This window comes from Dendrobates tinctorius, unplaced genomic scaffold (genome assembly GCF_039654945.1).
Source record: "Dendrobates tinctorius isolate UK_male_01 unplaced genomic scaffold, ASM3965494v1 ptg000312l, whole genome shotgun sequence".
In the NCBI taxonomy this organism is placed as follows: Eukaryota; Metazoa; Chordata; class Amphibia; order Anura; family Dendrobatidae; genus Dendrobates; species Dendrobates tinctorius.
This window is the reverse complement of record NW_027361979.1, coordinates 3,137,786-3,158,932: the sequence shown is the minus strand read 5'-3', so window position 1 is coordinate 3,158,932 and position 21,147 is coordinate 3,137,786. Positions and strand designations below refer to the sequence as shown.

The 21,147-nt window shown below is 43.9% G+C and overlaps 1 protein-coding gene across 2 annotated transcripts in view; it reads right to left on the bottom strand.

Moving 5' to 3' along the window:
* The window catches only part of TMEM167B (transmembrane protein 167B), a 73,732-nt gene that overhangs the window by 20,380 nt on the left and 32,205 nt on the right, over positions 1-21,147 (bottom strand). For both annotated transcript variants that reach the window (XM_073561046.1, XM_073561045.1), the window contains one exon: positions 7,541-7,672. In XM_073561046.1, coding sequence (XP_073417147.1) covers positions 7,541-7,672 — 132 coding nt within the window. The remainder of the gene's footprint in view (positions 1-7,540; positions 7,673-21,147) is intronic.

The following is a 21,147-nucleotide window of genomic DNA, read 5'->3' as shown; positions in this document are numbered from 1 at the left end:
TATTTAAATCATTTAAAAAAATGGTGTGTGGCCCCCCATTTTTGACATCCAGCCTTGCTAACGCTCACAGCTGGGGGCTGGTAAGCTGGGGGTGGGCTTGGTGTCATCGGACAATACAAAGGTGACATCAACCCCACAAATATGAACCCCACTTGACACCACTATAGGGCAAGTGGGAAGAGCCGGGCAAAGCACCAGAATTGGTGCATCTAATAGATGTGCCTTTCTGGGCAGCTGCGGGCTGCAATTTTTAGGCTGGAGGAGGTCAATATCCATGGCCCTTTACCAGCCTGCAGCGGTAGGCTGATGGGAGTAATAGTCCTATCAGCCGCCACCTGCTGTCTCTTATTACTTAAATGTAACTCATCATTCTCCCCTGCTTGCGCCGATTGCCGGCAGAGCAGGGGAGAATGATTAGAGCCTTGTTCAGCACCCGGTGCCGGGGAATAATAATAATCATCTTTATTTTTATATAGCGCTAACATACTGTATTCCGCAGCGCTTTACAGTTTTGCACACATTATCATCACTGTCCTTGATGGCGCTCACAACCTAGAGTCTCTATCAGTATGTCTTACTGTAACACTTCTTCCCTGGTGCCCGTCCTTGCGGTACTGATGCGGCACACGTGTGCCGCAAGTATTACACACACGGACACTGACATCTCCGGTACCGGAAATATCTGGACATGTGAAAGAGGCCTTATGGCGGGTTTTTATGTTTGGCTGCTGTCACACACTAAAAGACGCATTTTATTGCAAAAAATAGTTTTTGCGTCACCATATTTTGAGAACTATAATTCACGTGAGGTCTTGTTTTTTGCCGGAAGAATTGACGTTTTTATTGGTACCATTTTCGGGCACATGAGATTTTTTGATCGCTTTCTATTCTGATTTTTGGGAGGCAGAATGAACAAAAACCAGCAATTCATTAATTTCTTTTGGGGGGGAGCGTTTATATTGTTCAATGTGTGGCGAAATTGATGAGGCAGTTTTATTCTTCGGGTTAGTACGATTACAGCAATAACTCATTTATATAAAATTTTTATGTTTTGGCGCTTTTATACAATAAAAACAATTTTATATAAAAAAAATTTTCGTATTGCTTTATTCTGAGAGCTATAACTTTTATTTTTCCGGTGATGGAGCTGTATAGCAGCTTTTTTTTTGGGGGGGACAGGATGACGTTTTTCAGTGATACCATGTTTATTTATATCCGTCTTCTTGATGGTGTGTTATCTCACTTTTTGTTTGGCGGTATGATGATAAAGCATTGTTTCTTGACTTTTTTTTATGGTGTTCACTAAAGGGGTTAACTAGTGGGACAGTTTTATAAGACGGGTCATTACGGACGCAGCGATACCAAATACGTCAACTTTTATTGTTTAGATTTTTTTTACATTCAAATATTTATTTTGTGATAGAATATATTTTGACTTTTTTATTATTATTTTTTTAATATTTTTACAATTATTTAAAAACATTTTTTTTAATTTGTCCCACTATGTGACAATCATTTTTTGCAGGCTGATCGCTTCTATAGCATGTAGATGAAGAAGCATCTGCATGCTATGGAAGCTGTCAGCACTGAACTTAGTGCACTGACACTGAGAGACTTCCTGAGCATGCACTGCGCATGACCAGAATGTTTCTTGGCTCTGGTGACCCGGATGTCGTCATGACGACATCGGGTCACTATGGCAGCGATCGGGACCCCGTGTCACGCTGCAGGGTCTCCTATCCAAAGGCAGAGGAGCTGTCAGCCCTCTGCCTGCTCCCGGAATGCTGCGATCGTGTTCGATCGCAGCACTTTGGGGTTAATATGCTGGGAGCGGTCTTTAGACTGATCTTGGCACCTAGTGCCAGGTGTCAGCTGTGAAAATCACTCAGACGTATTATTCCGTCCATAGGCAAATAGGGGTTAAACTGGTTCTCACTGTGACCAACCCAGGAAAGGAAGACCAAGAATTACCTATGCTGCAAAGGATAATGTCATCAGGAGTTAGCACCTTAGAAACCTCAAAGAGCACTTCTGATAAAAGTCCTCATAAATGATGTACAGACATCAAGCAGCAGACATATCTCAACATGAACTGTCCTTAGAAGATTACGGGAAGCAGCAAAGTAGCCACTGTTGAGACTTGTTTAGGCCAAGAAACATAAGAACTGGACAATCGATCAATGGGAATCTGTACTGTGGTCATACGAGTCAAAATTTGAGATTTTGGCCACCGACCATCATGTCTTTGTGGCATGCAGGAAAGGTGGGTGTATGGTTTCTACATGTATGGGGCCCAACTTGAAGCATGGAAGAGGAGGTGTGTGCACGATTTGGAATAAATCACCAACACTTACCCACATGGCTAATAGAGCTACAACAACATGTCATCATCCCTTCTGGTATTCACTTAATGGGACCATCATTTGTATAGCATGACCCAAAACACAGCTCCAGCAGCAAGAGGGGGATGGATTGAATGCTGCATCAGATGACGTGGTCTCCACAACCTACTGACCTCAACCTAATGGAGATGGTTTGGGATGAGTTGGACCTCAGTGAAGGCATTGCACTTCTGGAAACTCCTTCTAGAATGTTGGAAAGCCATATCAGGTGACTACCTGATGAAGCTGCTTGTGAGAATGCAAAGCTGTCAGAGTAAAGGGGGTACTTTGATGAATGGTATTCATGTGTTTCTTTACTACTTCTCTCCATTTGTGCACATTTGTGGTTTTGCCGCCTTTAGTCAGAATCTACAATGCGCACATTGCAGTAATAATAAAGGAAAACCACTGCATAAATAGGTGTCACACAAAAAGAAACAGCCTTACCAACACCAGGTTAGATTACCAATGCACTAGCAGGATGCAGAACACCTCCATGATAAAAGGCAGCACAGGTGGAAAATGCTGATAAAACTGCCACTCACAAGCCTACAAATTCATGGAGCGGGTGGCTGCCTAGTACTAACCCCTTAACCACCGGAGGTATTTTTCGCTTTTGCTTATTTTTTGCGGGACGAGCTGTACTTTGAACACCACCATTGGGTTTTAATATGCCGTGCACTAGAAAACAGGAGAAAAAATCCAAGTGTGATGAAATTACAAAAGAAGAGCAATTACACAGTAGTTTTGTTTTTTTACCATGTTCACTAAATGTATTGCGCCATGTTCCAATACCCGCAGTGTCTCCATTTTTCGTGATTTCGAGTGGGGTGAGGGCTTATTTTTTTGCGTGCCGAGCTGATGTTTTAGTGATACCTTTTTTGCACAGATATGATCTTTTGATCACCCATTATTGCATTTTAATGCAATGTTGCGCTGAACAAAAAAACGTAATTCTGGTGTTTTGACTTTTTATTCTCACAATGCCGTTTAGTGATCAGTTAAATTTTTTTCATATTGGTACATCAGGAGATTCTGTACGCGGCGATACCAAATATGAGCATGTTTGATTTTTTTTATTGTTTTATTTTAAATGGGGGTGAAAGGGGGAGCGATTTGAACTTTTATTTTTTTTTAAATATTTTTAAAACTATATATTTTTTTTTTAACTCTTGGCATTCTTCAATAGTCTCCATGGGAGACTAGAAAATGCCATAACCTGATCAACTCTGATACATACAGGCAATGATCAGATCACTTGTATATAGTAGAATTGCTGACTTGCTATGAGCGCCGACCACTAGCTCATAGCAATCCGGCAGTGACAACCATAGAGGTCTGCTGGAGACCTCTGGTTGTCATACCGACCCATCCGTGACCCGCAATCACGTTACAGGTTCACAGATGGGCGGAATTTCCAGCGCACTTGCCGGAAGCACGTGTTAAATGCCGCGGTCAGAGTTTGACAGTGGCATTTAACTAGTTAACAGCTGGGGTGGATCGTAATTCCACCCACGGCTGTTAGAGGCACATGTCAGCTGTTCAAAACAAACAGGGAGGCAATCTTTGCTTAATAATGGGCTTAGAGCTAGGGGAGACCCTAAAGGTACTGTCACACTTAGCGATGTACCAGCGATCCCGACCAGCGATATGACGCGGTCAGGATCGCTGGTACATCGCTAAGTGGTCGCTAGTGAGCTGCCACATAGGCAGATCTCACTAGCGACATCGCTGGGGACGGGGATCGCTACTTACCTGTCACACCAGGCGATCCTGCGTCCTCCCGCCCGGCTCCACGCGTCGCTCGTCCTCACAGCAGGAAGCGCCACAGGAAGCTGACGACGAGAAACAGTCCTGAACGTTCTCGCGCGATCAGCGATAACCAGCGGGGGAGCCGGTCGCTGGTAAGTATCAGACACAGAGATATCGCTAGCAATATCGCTATAACGTCACTAGTTATAGCGATATTGCTAGCGATATCTCTTAGTGTGACAGGCCCTTTACAAACATAGAGACCCAGTGATTACCTGCCAGTGCAGAAACCTGGACTTTAAGAGTACTGGTAAAAAGACCTTATTCTAAACCCATCTGTAGAAACTCTAGGATGGCAGTAATTGGAACCCCTTCCTGCACCTTTGCTCCTGAAGTGGAAAAAAACTTTTTCCAGGTCTTACCATAAGACTTTAGTGGCTGGCTACCTGGGGATGGTGTGGTACACCGGCCCCTGGAAGAGAAGTTCCGGAACCTCCAGAAGCACCCGACACTTTATCCTTAACCAGGAGAACCAGATCATTCTTGGCAAGAAAGGAAAAATTAGTATACCCTCGCTCTGTCCTCTCTGATCTTGCTAAGGACAGCTTATCATTAAGGAAAATACATAGGCCAGACTGTGATCCCAAGGAATCAAGAAGGCATCGAGTACCCGATGAGTTCCCTTGGGTCTAGGGAACAAAAAGTCTTTCATTCTGCTGTTCTGACTTATTTTTTCAATACCAACTCTCACTGCTTTAACTGGTTTCAGCTCAGAAAATCTGCTCTGTAATTTTTTTTTCCTTTATGTGGAGTGCTATCAGTGAAAGGATATGGGTCCTCTGCTACCTGAAAGATGCGCCCTGCTAACTCCGTGAAGGGCCTGGATCGAGTTCCCCCTTGATGATTTAGATTGATTGTCTGAAAAAAATTCTCACATGGCGGCCCTGAAGGGAGACTATAGCCTGTTCTACTGCTAAAAGCTCTTTCATGTTCGATGACACCATTATCTGGTCTCCTGTCCAATCCACTTGGACTATGACAACTTTTAGATGAGCCCCCCATCCCTTAGGGCTTGCATCCGTAGTCACCACAAGTATTCCTGTTTACCCAACTTACTCCCCTTTATTAGCTTCTCTGCTTTTAGCCACCAATTGAGGGAATGTGTAGTCTCCGGGGATAGTGTCATCTGCTCCTATAGATGCCCTCCCAGAGAAATCGCATTCTTCAAGAAGTCCCGTTGTAGCTGTCTGGTATGAAACTGGGCCCACAGTACCAGTGGGCTGCAAGAGGTCAGGGAACACAGAAGGGATATGACTTTTCTGAGGGACATGGAGGGGGTTTTCAACACCCGTGATAGCTGACCGATAATCCTTTCTCCCCCCTTCCTTTTTTCTTCTGGAAGACGACACTCCCGTTTCGTTAAATTCAATTTGAGCCCCAGAAACTCCTGTATGTTTTTTGGCTCTAGCCTTCTGGTTTTCTTCCATTCTCTTTTAATTACTAACTAAATTTTTTCATTCATTGGGAAGGACAGGCACTTTCTTTGCTCTAAACCGCCGAACATTGTATCCTGTACAGATCTTTCTGTGTTGGATCTACTACCCCATTGTGAATATAACAGCCTTAACAAGCTTATTTGTATCTTCTACAGGAAAGCAGTGATGCCAATCCATGTCAGATGATGAAGTTGAAGTGGATAAATCTATGTCTCTCTCTTCCTTTGAACTGTCAAAAACACCAGGTTCTGGGATCAACTTCCTAGATTTTTCTTTTTTATTCCTACTATCCTCCCACTGGGTCATGGATTTAATGGAATTCTTAGCCTCTGTCCTAATAATCTTAATTCGGATGAGGGGTGGTTTCTTTGCATAACATCTATTCAATACATGACTGACACAGTCTTTTCTCCCAGGTAACAAGAAAGACTTTCCCACAGAGTGCACAATCCCTGTGCTTAGCCTTCCCTACACATTTTCTTCCCTAACAAAAAATGAGAAGGGGACCCGTAATAGAAAGTGAACTTTCACGAAGCTCACTTATCATTCAGAAGCAACCAATGATACCGGATTTGGAGGATGGATCATAGGCACTGATAGATCTCCTTTGGAGATTGGAGCCTTTGCTATGCTGAGTGGACATGTTGCTTCTTCCACTGTAGCGTCCACTGCTGCCACATTCGTGACACCGTCAAGTCATTTGGAGATCTTCTTGCAGCCGCACCTTTTGCTGCTGCTGGTGTTGCTACTTCTTTTGCTGCTGCTGTTCTGGCTCCTGCACTTCCATTTTGCTTGGAGGGACCGCTGGAGCAGTAGGCAGAAAGCTCTCCTGTTGGTGTCATTGCTTTTTAAAGCGGTACATCGTCTCCTGGCATCATTCAGCTCCATCCCTGGAAATCAGGAGAGGCAGGGAAGCCGGTAGGCCACCGACCATGGCGCTGCGGCTGCACTCACTCGCTCACCCATGAAGGCCCTCAGGACCCAGTGGTGGCGTTTCAGGATCCTGTACCAGCCGAAGCAGGGGCAATCTCGCTGCCTGAGTCGACCTGGCCAGGCCTGGAAACTCCCGACGTCCATCTTCAACCCGCTGAAAAGGTTTCCCGTGAAGGACAGTAAACTAGCTGATGCAGGGGAGAGGTACCACCCTTTTATTCTGTAGTTTCCTGTCCTTGAAGAGCAGATCACCTTTCTCCGTGGTGCTGTCATGGGTGAGAGAGAAAATAGTAATGTAAAGTCTACAAATAACTTTACACTTCCAGTTAATAGTTACCAAATTACACAACCACAGGACCAACATAACTAATACCATAATAATAATAATGCCATCAAACCATGAAAACATATACCAGGATACAATTACAGTACAAAGTAGTGGTTGCCTGGGGACAAAGGGCAACAGAAAAATCAGGATCATGTGCCATGGATGCCTGCAGCTAGAGATGGTACTAGGTTCAGAAGGCTTAAAGTTTGGCTGACAGTGATCTTCTCACTTCAGGGTGTGTGCCGAAAACAATGAGTGTACACTGTGTTCAATGGATGGCAGCCGTCCACATCCTGACTAACAGAGGGAGACGCCCCATAATAATATGCTGAAAATTGGAAATATACACTGAATAAATAATGTAGCATCATAAAAATCTTCTGTCTATTTTTTCCATAAACAGTGCCACGCCTGTATATGGGCTGATTATTTGCCAAGCGCTGTAATACTTAGATTCTGAGTCTCAATAGGGACAGGGAGGATGATGATGTCTGTAAATCGTTGTGGACTTAATGGCGCTATAACAAATAAAATAAAAATAACCAGGTCTACGGATAAGCCTAGTGCTATTTATGCATATAAACAGATTCTTTTTTTCTAATTCGGGACAATCCAATTATTAAGCAATATTTGAAAACCTATATACTTACCCTTATAGAAAACTCCCCATACTCCTTTCTTCTCCGACAAAAGCCAAGAACGTAAACGTGGAACCTTTCTGAAGTATGCGCAGGTACAGACAAAAAGCAGAGCAAAGACCAGGAGTCCATCCAAGGTGTAAGCTGAGAGAAAGAAGGATTTGAAATATCAAACATTTAACTCTAAACACTCAAATATCTAAGTCACCAGCATAAAACCACTTTCTGCATTTTTTAAATCAGGCGTTATGCTTTATCATAATAGCAGAACACACCAGAGACAGCCGACTTACCCCATTTACAATAAAAGGACCTAAAATTTTACTGGACAAACTAAGGAATCAGCTGTTTAAAAGGGTTTTTTTTTTCGTCAGGCTCCCTGCTACCCTATTTCCTGTCTGCCAAGGGCAGTGCATTTCTCAAGATTAAAAGTTTGGACTGGTGGCATGAACCGTACTTTCTGATGCTGCTAGCAGAGGCATTATATGTGTACATGATGTTAAACAAAGTGCTCTATACCTACACTATATACAGTGGCATGTAAAAATTCATGTTGTTGTGAAAATAAGCAAGCTGAAGATTAAATGATCTCTAAAAGGGCTAAGGTTAAAACGAACCGGTCAGCAGGATTTTTCTCACTAGCCTACAGACAGTGTCGTTGTTGGATTAAACAACCACAAGATGGATTTCATCAACCAAGGTACTATTATAATCAGTATAACGGCATCAACCTGACACTGTCTGTAGGTTACTGTGCACAATCCTGCTGACAGGTTCCCTTTAAAGGTGACACATTTGTATTTCAGGCAACAACAAAAAATATATATTTTTATCTTTTACATTTTAAAAATTAGAAAAAGGAAAAAGGGCTGATGCTAAAGTTTGGGCACCCTTCATGGTTAGTACACATCCTTTTGACAGTTTCACAGCTTTCAAAACACTTTTTGTAGACAAACAAGAGCCTTTCAATTCTTGTTTGTGGGATTTTCATCCATTCTTCCTTGGAAAATTCTTCCAGTTCTGTGAGATTTCTGGTCGTTTTGCATGCAATGCTATTTTGAGGTCTAGCCACAGATTTTCAATGATGTTCAGATCAGGGAACTGTGATGGCCATTGTATAACCTTCAACTTGCGCCTTTTGAGGTAGTCTATTGTAGACTTGGATGTGTGTTTAGGATTATTATCCATTTGTAGAAGCCATCCTCTTTTGAACTTCAGCTTTTTTTTTTTTATAGATGGGTGTTATGTTTGCATCAAGAATTTGTTGAAATTTCATTGAATCCATTCTTCCCTCTACCAGTGAAATGTTCACATGCTTAATGGTTGGCGAGATGTTCTTTTCCCGAAATTCTGTGCCCTTTTTCCTCCACATGTACCTTTGATCATTGTGGCTAAAGAGTTCTATTTTCACCTCATCGGTCCACAGGACTTGTTTCCACAATGCATCAAGGTTGTTTCGATGTTATTTTGCATGCTTCTGAAGCTGAATTTTATGATGACAAAGGACAGGTTTTCTTCTGATGACTCTTACATGAAGGCCATATTTGTGCAAGTGTCTCTGAACAGTAGAACAATGTATCACAATTTCAGAGTCTACTAAATGTTTCTGAAGGTCTTTTCCGGGGAAGTGGGGGTTCAGATTTGCCTCTCTAGTAGTCCTACATGAAGCCCTCACTGAAATTTTGCAGACCATATCTTGTCCTCTACTGTTTCTGTTAACTGCTGTTTCTTAATTACATTTTAAACTAAGGAAATGGCAACTTGAAAATGCTTTGCTATCTTCTTATAGCCTTCGCCTGCCTTGTGGGCCTTCACCATTTTCAGAGTGCTAGGCAGCTGCTTACAAGAACCCTTGGCTGCTGTTTTTTGGCACAACTTACCTGGCCTTTGTAAATGATGACAGTGAACAATCCATAATCCTAACAGGCTGGAATCTTGGTCAAAGTTATGTGCACAAACAAAAAGGGTGCCCAAACTTTTACATGCCACTGTTCATGATGTTGTACATGATGGTCTATACCTCCATTATATATGTTTGTACATGATATTACATAGAGTGCTCTATACCCCCATTTTAAATGTGTGAACATAATGCTCTATATCTCCTTTATGTGTACATGATGTTATATATAGCGCTCTATACCTCCATTATATGTGTACACAAGGTTATATATAGTGCTGTATATCTCCATTACACTTGTGTGAAAAGTATTTGCCCCTTCCTGATTTCCTATTCTTTTGCATGTTTGTCACACTTAAATGTTTCAGATCACCAAACAAATTAAAATATTAGACAAAGATACAGTGTATTGCAAAAGTATTCGGCCCCCTGGAACTTTTCAACCTTTTGCCACATATCATGCGTCAAACATAAAGATACCAAATGTAAATTTTTGGTGATGAATCAACAAGTGGAAAACAATTGTGAAGTTGAACGAAATTTATTGGTTATTTTAAATTTATGTGGTAAGTCAATAACTGAAAAGTGGGGCGTGCAATATTATTCAGCCCCTTTAGTTACAGCGCAGCAAACGCACTCCAGAAGTTCATTGTGGATCTCTGAATGATCTAATGTTGTCCTAAATGACTAATGATGATAAATATAATCCACCTGTGTGTAATCAAGTCTCCGTATAAATGCACCTGCTCTGTGATAGTCTCAGGCTGTGTGCACACGCTGCGGATTATGTGCGGATTCATCCGCGCGGATTTTGTAAAATCCGCAGGTGAAACCGCAGGTCAAAAGACCTGCGGTTTTACCTGCGGATTGCTCTGCGGTTTTGCCCTGCGGTTTTTCATCTCCTCAATGGAGGAGATGGCAAACCGCAGGAGAATCCGCAGAAAGAATTGACATGTCAATTCTTTCTGCGGATTGAAAACCGCAGATAATCCGCGCGGAAAATTCCGCACCGTCTGCACTGCGGTTTTTGATTCCAATAGGGAATCATGGTACTGTACACCGCAGCAAAAACTGCTGCGGGTCCGCAGCGGCCAAAACCGCTGCGGAACCGCAGCAAAATCCGCAGCGTGTGCACACAGCCTCAGGGTTCTGTTTGAAGCACAGAGAGCATCATGAAGACCAAGGAACACAACAGGCAGGTCCGTGATACTGTTGTGGAGAAGTTTAAAGCCGGATTTGGTTACAAAATGATTTCCAAAACTTTAAACATCCCAAGGAGCACTGTGCAAGCGATCATATTGAAATGGAAGGAGTATCATACCACTGCAAATCTACCAAGAACCAGCCGTCCCTCTAAACTTTCATCTCAAACAAGGAGAAGACTGATCAGAGATGCAGCCAAGAGGCCCATGATCACTCTGGATGAACTGCAGAGATCTACAACTGAGGTGGGACAGTCTGTCCATAGGACAACAATCAGTTGTACACTGCACCAATCTGGCCTTTATGGAAGAGTGGCAAGAAGAAAGCCATTTCTCAAAGGTATGCATAAAAAGTGTTGTTTAAAGTTTGCAACAAGCCAACTGGGAGACACACCAAACACGTGGAAGAAGGTACTCTGGTCAGATGAAACCAAAATCGAACTTTTTGGCAACAATGCCAAACGATATGTTTGGCGTAAAGGCAACACAGCTCATCACCCTGAACACACCATCCCCCACTGACAAACATGGTGGTGGCAGCATTGTGGTTTGGGGCTGCTTTTCTTCAGCAGGGACAGGGAAGATGGTTCAAATTGATGGGAAGATGGATGGAGCCAAATACAGGACCATTCTTGAAGAAAACCTGTTGGAGTCTGCTAAAGACCTGATACTGGGACAGAGATTTGTCTTCCAACAAGACAATGATTCCAAACATAAAGCAAAATCTACAATGGAATGGTTCACAATTAAACATACAGTTAGGTCCATATATATTTGGACAGAGACATTTTTCTAATTTTGGTTCTAGACATTACCACAATGAATTTTAAACAAAACAATTCAGATGCAGCTGAAGTTCAGACTTTCAGCTTTCATTTGAGGGTATCCACTATCCACATTAAAATTGGATGAAGGGTTTAGAAGTTTCAGCTCCTTAACATGTGCCACCCTGTTTTGAAAGGGACCAAAAGTAATTGGACAGATTAAATAATTGTAAATAAAATGTTCATTCACTTGGTTGAAAACCCTTTGTTGGCAATGACTGCCTAAAGTCTTGAACTCATGGACATCACCAGACGCTGTGTTTCGTCCTTTTTGATGCTCTGCCAGGCCTTCATTGCGGTGGTTTTCAGTTGCTGTTTGTTTGTGGGCCCTTCTGTCTGAAGTTTAGTCTTTAACAAGTGAATTGCGTGCTCAATTTGCCTGCCAAAGTGAAGTAGACCAAAAGATGCTCAAAAGGTAGATATCATGCTGCGATCCAAAAAAAATCTGGAATAAATGAGAATGTAATTGAGAATGTAATTGAGATCTATCAGTTTGGAAAAGGTTATAAAGCCATTTCAAAAACTCTAGGACTCCAGCGAACCACAGCGAGAGTCATTATTCACAAATGGTGAAAACATGGAACAGTGGTGAACCTTCCCAGGAGTGGCCAGCCTACCAAAATTACCCCACATTGCCTCAATTGCCTCAGTTAAGGTCAGTGTTAATGACTTTACCATAAGAAAGGGACTGGGCAAAAATGTTCCAAGTCAAAAAACCTCTGCTGAGCATTAAGAATATAAAGGCTCATCTCAAAGTTGCCATAAAACGTCTTGATGATCCCCAACACATTTGGGAGAAAACTGTGTGGACTGACAAGACAAAAGTTGAACTTTTAGAATGGCCTATGTCCCATTACATCTAGCATAGAAGTAACACAGCATACCTCCATTATATACACTCACTGGCCACTTTATTAGGTACACCATGCTAGTAAGGGGTTGGACCCCCTTTTGCCTTCAGAACTGCCTCAATTCTTCGTGGCAGAGATTCAACAAGGTGCTGGAAGCATTCCTCAGAGATTTTGGACCATATTGACATGATGGCATCACACAGTTGGCGCAGATTTGTCGGCTGCACATCCCTGATGCGAATCTCCCGTTCCACCACATCCCAAAGATGCTCTATTGGATTGAGATCTGGTGACTGAGGAGGCCATTTGAGTACAGTAAACTCATTGTCATGTTCAAGAAACCAATCTGAGATGATTCGAGCTTTATGACATGGCGCATTATCCTGCTGAAAGTAGCCATCAGATGTTGGGTACATTGTGGTCATAAAGGGATGGACATGGTCAGCAACAATACTCAGGTAGGCTGTGGCGTTGCAACGATGCTCAATTGGTACCAAGGGGCCCAAAGAGTGCCCAGAAAAAATTCCCCACACCATGACACCACCACCACCAGCCTGAACCGTTGATACAAGGCAGGATGGATCCATGCTTTCATGTTGTTTACGCCAAATTCTGACCCTACCATCCGAATGTCGCAGCAGAAATCGAGACTCATCAGACCAGGCAACGTTTTTCCAATCTTCTACTGTCCAATTTCGATGAGCTTGTGCAAATTGTAGCCTCAGTTTCCTGTTCTTAGCTGAGAGGAGTGGTACCCAGTGTGGTCTTCTGCTGCTGTAGCCCATCTGCCTCAAAGTTCGACGTACTGTGCGTTCAGAGATGCTCTTCTGCCTACCTTGGTTGTAACGGGTGGCAATTTGAGTCACTGTTGCCTTTCTATCAGCTCGAACCAGTCTGCCCATTCTCCTCTGACCTCTGGCATCAACATGGCATTTCCGGCCACAGAACTGCCGCTCACTGGATTTTTTTTCTTTTTCGGACCATTCTCTGTAAACCCTAGAGATGGTTGTGCGTGAAAATCCCAGTAGATCAGCAGTTTCTGAAATTCTCAGACCAGCCCTTCTGGCACCAACAATCATGCCACGTTCAAAGGCACTCAAATCACCTTTCTTCCCCATACTGATGCTCGGTTTGAACTGCAGGAGATTGTCTTGACCATGTCTACATGCCTAAATGCACTGAGTTGCCGCCATGTGATTGGCTGATTAGAAATTAAGTCTTAACACACAGTTGGACAGGTGTACCTAATAAAGTGGCCAGTGAGTGTATGTGTACATGGTGTTATATGTAGTGCTCTATATACCTCCATTATATATGTGTACATGGTGTTATATATACTGCTCTATACCTCCATTATATATGTGAACATGATGTTATATATACTGCTCTGTACCTCCATTATATACTGTATGTGCACAGGGTGTTATATATAGAGCTCTATACCTCCATTATATATGTGTACATGGTGTTATATATAGTGCTCTATATATTTCCATTATATATGTGTACATGGTGCTATATATAGAGCGCTATACCTCCTTTATATATGTGTACATGGTGTTATATAGTGCTCTATACCTCCTATATGTGTAAATGGTGTTATATATAGTGCTCTATACCTCCATTATATGTGTACATGGTGTTATAGTGTTCTATATACCTCCATTATGTGTACATGGTGTTATAGTGCTCTATATACCTCCATTATATAACACCATATATATAGCACCTTCTCCAAGTCCATCGAAGCATCTCCAACAGTGCTTGCCGGGAAGATTCCCTCTACACCTAAGGCTATGTGCACACCTTGCGGATTCCGTTGCGGTTTTTTCCGCGTGGAAACGCAGGTAAAACCCCAGGTAAAGTGACCTGCGGTTTTCCTGCGGTTTGGTCTGCGGTTTTGCCCTGCGGTTTCACACCTCTACTATGTTAAAGGTGTGAAACCGCTGCGGAAACCGCACAAACAATTGACATGCTGTGGTTTGAAAACCGCAGCAAAACTGCGCGGAAAAAACCACACCGTCAGCACAGCGTTTTTGAAACCCCATAGGGTTTCATTGTACTGTACTTGGTCAGCGGAACTGCTGCGTTTCCGCAGCGGCAAAAACGCTGCGGAAACGCAGCAGAATCCGCAACGTGTGCACACAGCCTAACGGTTCTAAAGAGGGCACTGTCATTCCGGGCTCACCTACATAGGAGCAATACAAGCTCCCATCACCATAAAGCCCTGACACATGTAGATGAAACAGAAAAACTAGGACCCTTGGAACAGCCCACCCAAACCCAACCTGACCAGAACACCAATCACAACAACCTGACAAAAGCCAGAATCAGGAATATGGTAGACGAAGGCCAGGAGAGGTATGTCAGTGACTGGAAGAACGGCATCATCAGCTCACAGAAACTGACCATGTACCAGAGTCTACAGAGAGACTACAGACTGGCTCCATATCTGGAGAAACTCCCAGACCCCAGAGACCGCAAGATCCTGAGCCGATATAGACTCACAGTCTGGCCATTGAATTTGGCGGACACAGGCAGCGCTACAAGCCCAGGGAGGAAAGACTGTGCCAACACTGTGACCAGGAGGCCGAAACCCACTTACTGCTACACTGCTCCAAATACTCAGCAGTGAGGGACACTCATTTCAGGAGACTATCCAATCTCTTCCCGGATTTCATCACCATGAAGGAGGAAGAGAAAACATATAACCTGCTGGGGGAAGAAGAGAGAGCAGTGGAGATAGCAGCGTGGTATGTGAGCGAATGTCACAGACTGCGAGAAAGAGAATTATGATATGCCATGGACTTCTATAGCCCCCACCCTGGATCTGCCCCCATCCCCCCAATCCACCTTCCCTATGCCATGGACTTCTATAGCCCCATCCTGGATATGCCCTATCCACCTTTCCTACAGCCCCCACCCAACAACCCTACAGTCCCTATCCCTATTCCCTTTTGTACACTTGCTTTGGCAAAACTGATGTGTATTTAGTCCTGCCAATAAAGCTTCTTTGAATCTTTGAATCTATAGAGTTCTATACCTCCATTATATATGTGTATATGGTGTTATATATAGAGTTCTATACCTCCATTATAGGTCTACAGGGTGTTATATATAGTGCTCTATATACCTCCATTATATCTGTACATGGTGTTATATATATAGTGCTCTATATACCTCCATTATATATGTGTACATGGTGTTATATATAGTGCTCTATACCGTCATTATATATGTGTACAGGGTGTGCAATATATCCAAATGGTAATCAACTGATCCACCCTGCATGTATTCACTCTATTCACTGTTAGCAAGCAGCCTGAATGGTACAAGTCCATACTTCTGCTTGCTGTCTGTCTTCTGCTGCTTTACCATTTTGCGACATATTTTAATGTGCCTGCTACAGCTTTGGTATAATTCATTTGTTGCACTGTATTTAATACTTAGTACTTTAGGCCGGTTTCACATTTGCGCTTTTGAGCGCAGCGACGGCCTGCGCACGGCCGCCGCAAAGCCCCGCCCCCTGCCGAGCCTCCGCTGGTAGCTCCGCCTACCGGCACATGACGCTGCATGCGTCATGCGTCCCCTATCTTTATCACTGGGGGTGCAGGCCGTGCGCAGTATGCGTTTGGCGGCGCATGCGTCCTTTTGACTGCAGCAGGTTGCGTTTGGCGCTGGTCGGCGCACCGTCAAAAGGACGCATGCGCCGCCAAACGCATACTGCGCACGGCCTGCGCCCCAAGTGATAAAGATAGGGGACGCATGCAGCGTTATGCGCTGGTAGGCGGAGCTACTGGCGGAGGCGCGGCAGGGGGTGGGGCTTTGCGGCGGCCGTGCGCAGGCCGTCGCTGCGCTCAAAAGCGCAAATGTGAAACCGGCCTTATATCGTTGACTGGAGCCTCGCTAGATCTTAACAGGTGGAAGGTGCTATAGCATACAGATGCAGCCTGGTCTAGTGCCTTTGATCATCTAACCACCCCCTGGTGTGCTGGCCCCAGCTGCCAAATTATCCCAAACCAGCTCCCACAATCCCTCTCTCCTGACCCTGTAGTGTGGCCTACATATGCAGTAGTTCCTAAGGGGAAGCACGCAAGCATCCCATAAGCAAAGCATCAAGAAAACGGCAGTTATCCATGGCAGTTAATCAGGTCAGGAGTCAGGTAACCCACACTTTGCTTTCCCCTTTAACCATGTGCTTTATTTCTATCCTCCTGTGCTCCCTTGCCATCCACAGTCACCACCCCATTCCCCACTCCATAACGACTCATACACATCAACCCCTCTAAACTTGCCTCTCCCATGTACAGCTCCCATGCACTCCTCACCTTCCTGAGAAACCTCAGCCCATCTTGCCCAAACGCATAGCAGAAAAAACCTACTTACAATTCCAACAACTATTTGCTCTTTATCTTCCTACTCCTACTGATTTCAGGGGACATCTCCCCCAACCCTGGGTCCACCATCCCCCAACCTCAACCCATACCCTACCTCATATCGAAACCATAATAATCTTATTAATATTACTTGCACTCCCTCAGCTCCATCTTTTAATTGTGCCCTCTGGAATCCACGGTCTGTTTGTAACAAGCTTCCTTTCCTGCACAACTACTTTCTGAACAACTCTCTTAATCTGCTGGCCCTCACTGAAACCTGGATTCAGGATTCTGACACTGTCTGTCCTGCTGCCATTTCCTATGGTGGCTTACAATTCTCTCATTCCCCGAGACCCACAAACAGACATGGTGGTGGAGTCGGCATACTCCTGTCCCCACAATGCACTTTCCAGGTCATTCCCCCAGTTCCATCTCTCATATTCCCTTCTTTTGAGGTCCACACCATCAGGCTCTTCCGTCCCCTCTCCCTCAGAGTAAAGATCATATACTGGCCCCCAGGCTCACCCACCCACTTCCTTGACCACTTTTCAGCCTGGCTGCCGCACTTTATGTCCTCAGAACTACCAACTCTTATCCTGGGAGACTTCAACATCCCCATTAACAGCCCTACTTCCACATCTGCATCCCAGCTTCTATCACTAACCAACTCTCTAGGCCTCTCGCAGCTTTCAACCTCTGAGACAAACAAGGACGGTAACACCCTTGATCTGGTCTTTGTCCGGCTCTGTTCAATCTCCAACCTAAATAACTCACCGCTTCCACTCTCTGACCACAACATTCTCTCCTTCACCCTCACAAATCCTCGCCCACTCCAGCTCACTCCTATCTACCACACAGTCAGAAATCTACTTAACCCTCAGACACTTTCAGACTCCCTATACTCATCACTGTCCACAATCTCCTTTTTCCTGTCCTGATCTGGCTGTTCATCACTACAACGACACTCTTAGAAGCACCCTTGACCAAGTAGCTCCCCTCATCCTCAGAACCTCCAAGCACAGAGTAAAACAGCCATGGCTCACATTACAAACTCAACTTCTCCAGCGATGCTCTAGGAGTGCTGAACGCCTATGGAGAGAAACCCATACACCAGAAGACTTCATCCACTTCAAATTTATGTTAAGAACCTATAATGCTGACCTTCACCTCCCTGATCTCCTCACTAGCCAACAACCCCAAGAAACTTTCTGACACCTTTCACTCCCTCCTCAGGCTGAAAGCACGAGCCCCTATCACAGACATTTTTGCTGATGACCTGGCCTCCCACTATACAGAAAAAATAGATAATATCCGTCAGGAAATCTGCTCCCAGCCACCAAGTGCTGTGACTCCCATCCCTTCCTGCATCTCCCCTGGCTCACTTTCCACATTTGATCCCATCACAGAAGAAGTCTCCAGACTCTTCTCTTCCAACCACATGCACTACCAACCCCATTCCCTCACATCTCCTCCAGTCTCCCTCTCCAGTCGTCACAATTCACCTAACTGCAATCTTTAATCTCTCCCTCTCCTCGGGCATTTTCCCATCCTACTTCAAACACGCCATCGTTACTCCATTACTAAAGAAACCCGCTCTCGACCCATCCTGCACAAACTACTACAGACCAGTCTCCAATCTCCCCTTCATCTCTAAACTTTTGGAGCGCCTAGTTTACTCCCGCCTTACCCGGTACCTCTCCACTCACTCCCTTCTAGACCCTTCACAGTCCGGCTTCCGCCCCCTACATTCGACTGAAACTGCATTCATCAAAGTGACCAATAACCTTCTGACAGCAAAACGTAATGGTGACCACTCTCTGCTCATTCTTTTTGACCTATCTGCAGCTTTCGACACTGTTGACCACCATCTCCTACTCTTTAGGCTCCAGTTACAAGGCATTAAGGACACTGCTCTCTCCTGGTTCTCTTCCTATCTTTCTGACCGCTCCTTCAGTGTTTTGTTGTCTGGCTCCACGTCATCTCCTCTTCCTCTCGCTGTCGGGGTACCTCAGGGCTCAGTCCTTAGCCCCCTTCTCTTCTCTCTCTACACTGCCCCAATTGGACAGACCATCCGCAGATTTGGCTTTGAGTATCATCTTTATGCTGATGACACACAACTATACACGTCATTCCCCGACCTTACCCCCGCTGTACTACAGAACGCCAGTGACTGTCTGTCCGCAGTCTCCAACATCATGTCCGCTCTCTATTTGAAACTCAACCTCTCCAAAACTGAACTTCTTCTGCTCCCGCCGTCTACTAACCTCCCTAAATCTGACATTTCCCTCTCCGTGGGTGGCACCACAATGACACCCCAGCAGCAGGCGCACTGTCTGGGTGTTATGTTTGACACCAATTTCTCCTTCACATCCCATATACAATCTCTTGCCCGCTCTTGCAACTTACACCTAAAGAACATCTCTAAAATCCGCCCTTTTCTCACCATGGAAACAACAAAAACACTCACTGTAGCGTTGATCCACTCCCGCCTGGATTACTGCAACGCTCTATTAATTGGCCTCCCCGTTACTCGACTATCCCCTCTCCAGTCCATACTTAATGCAGCAGCCAGGGTCATCTATCTGGCTAATCGGTACTCGGACACGTCCGCTCTTCGCCAGTCCTTACATTGGCTGCCCATTCATTATAGGATCCAAATCAAAGTACTTGTTCTCACCCACAAAGCTCTCCACAGTGCGGCACCCCCTACATCTCCTCCCTCATTTTTGTCTATCAGCCTAACCGACCGCTGTGCTCTGCAAACAACTTTCGACTAACCTGTGCACTAATCCATACCTCCCACTCCCGACTCCAAGACTTCTCCCGCGCTGTGCCAATCCTCTGGAATGCTCTTCCCCAAGAAATTAGGACTATTCACAATTTGCATAGTTTCAGGCGCTCCTTCAAAACACATTTGTCCAGAGTGGCCTATCACGTTCACTAATCAAAGTCATTCTATGTGTAAGGGTATGTGCACACGCTGCGAATTCTGCTGCGGATCCGCAGCGGATTTGGCCCTGCAGAACCGCAGTGTACAGTATAATGTTATCCTATGGGTTTTCAAATCCGCTGTGCACACGCTGCGGATTTTTCCGTGCGGAAAAGCTGCGGTTTGAAATCCGCAGCATGTCAATTCTTTCTGCGGATTCCGCTGCGGTTTGACACTTATTCCATTGTCCAGGTGTCAAACCGCAGGGGAAAACCGCAGGTCACTTTACCTTCTGTTTTACCTGCGGATCCGCATGGAAAAATCCGCAGGTGAATCCGCAGCGTGTGCACGCAGCCTAAGTGTGCATGTGTAGCCCATTCACTATCTCCATCCATCCCTCACTCCCTCAAGATGGCTGGAGCATCATTGTAAATACATCATTGTAAATACACACCTGTACTTTGTATCTCCCCCATCTCACTGTAGATTGTAAGCTCTCACGAGCAGGGTCGTCTTATTTTGCTTTAATTATTGTATTGTTAATGCTGTTACTTCTGACTTGTGTTTTAAAACTGTTAAACTGTAAAGTGCTGCAGAATATGTTGGTGCTATATAAAAAAGATTATTATGTTATATATAGAGCACTATACCTCCATTATATGTGTACATGGTGTTATATATACTGCTCTATACCTCCATTATATATGTGTACATGATGTCATATATAGAGCTCTATACCTCCATTATATATGTGTAAATGGTGTTATATATAGTGCTCTATATACCTCCATTATATGTGTACATGGTGTTATATATAGTGCTCTATATACCTCCATTACATATATGTACATGGTGTTATATATAGTGCTCTATATACCTCCATTATATATATGTACATGGTGTTATATATAGTGCTCTATACCTCCATTATATATGTATACAGGGTGTTATATATACTGCTCTATACCTCCATTATATATGTATACAGGGTGTTATATATAGTGCTCTATACCTCCATTATATATGTGTACATGGTGTTATATATAGAGCGCTATACCTCCATTATATGTGTACATGATGTTATATATAGTGCTCTATACCTCCATTATATGTGTACATGGTGTTGAATATACTGCTCTATACCTCCATTATATATGTATACATGATGTTATATATAGAGCTCTATACCTCCATTATATATGTGTACAGGGTGTTATATATACTGCTCTATACCTCCATTATATATGTGTACATGTTGTCATATATAGAGCTCTATACCTCCATTATATGTGTACATGGTGTTATATATTCAATTCAAAGAAGCTTTATTGGCAGGACTAAATACACATTAGTTTTGCCAAGTTATATATAAACTATATATAGTGCTCTATACCTCCATTATATATGTATACAGGGTGTTATATATACTGCTCTATAACTCCATTATATATGTGTACATGATGTCATATATAGAGCTCTATACCTCCATTATATATGTACAGGGTGCTATATATACTGCTCTATACCTCCATTATAT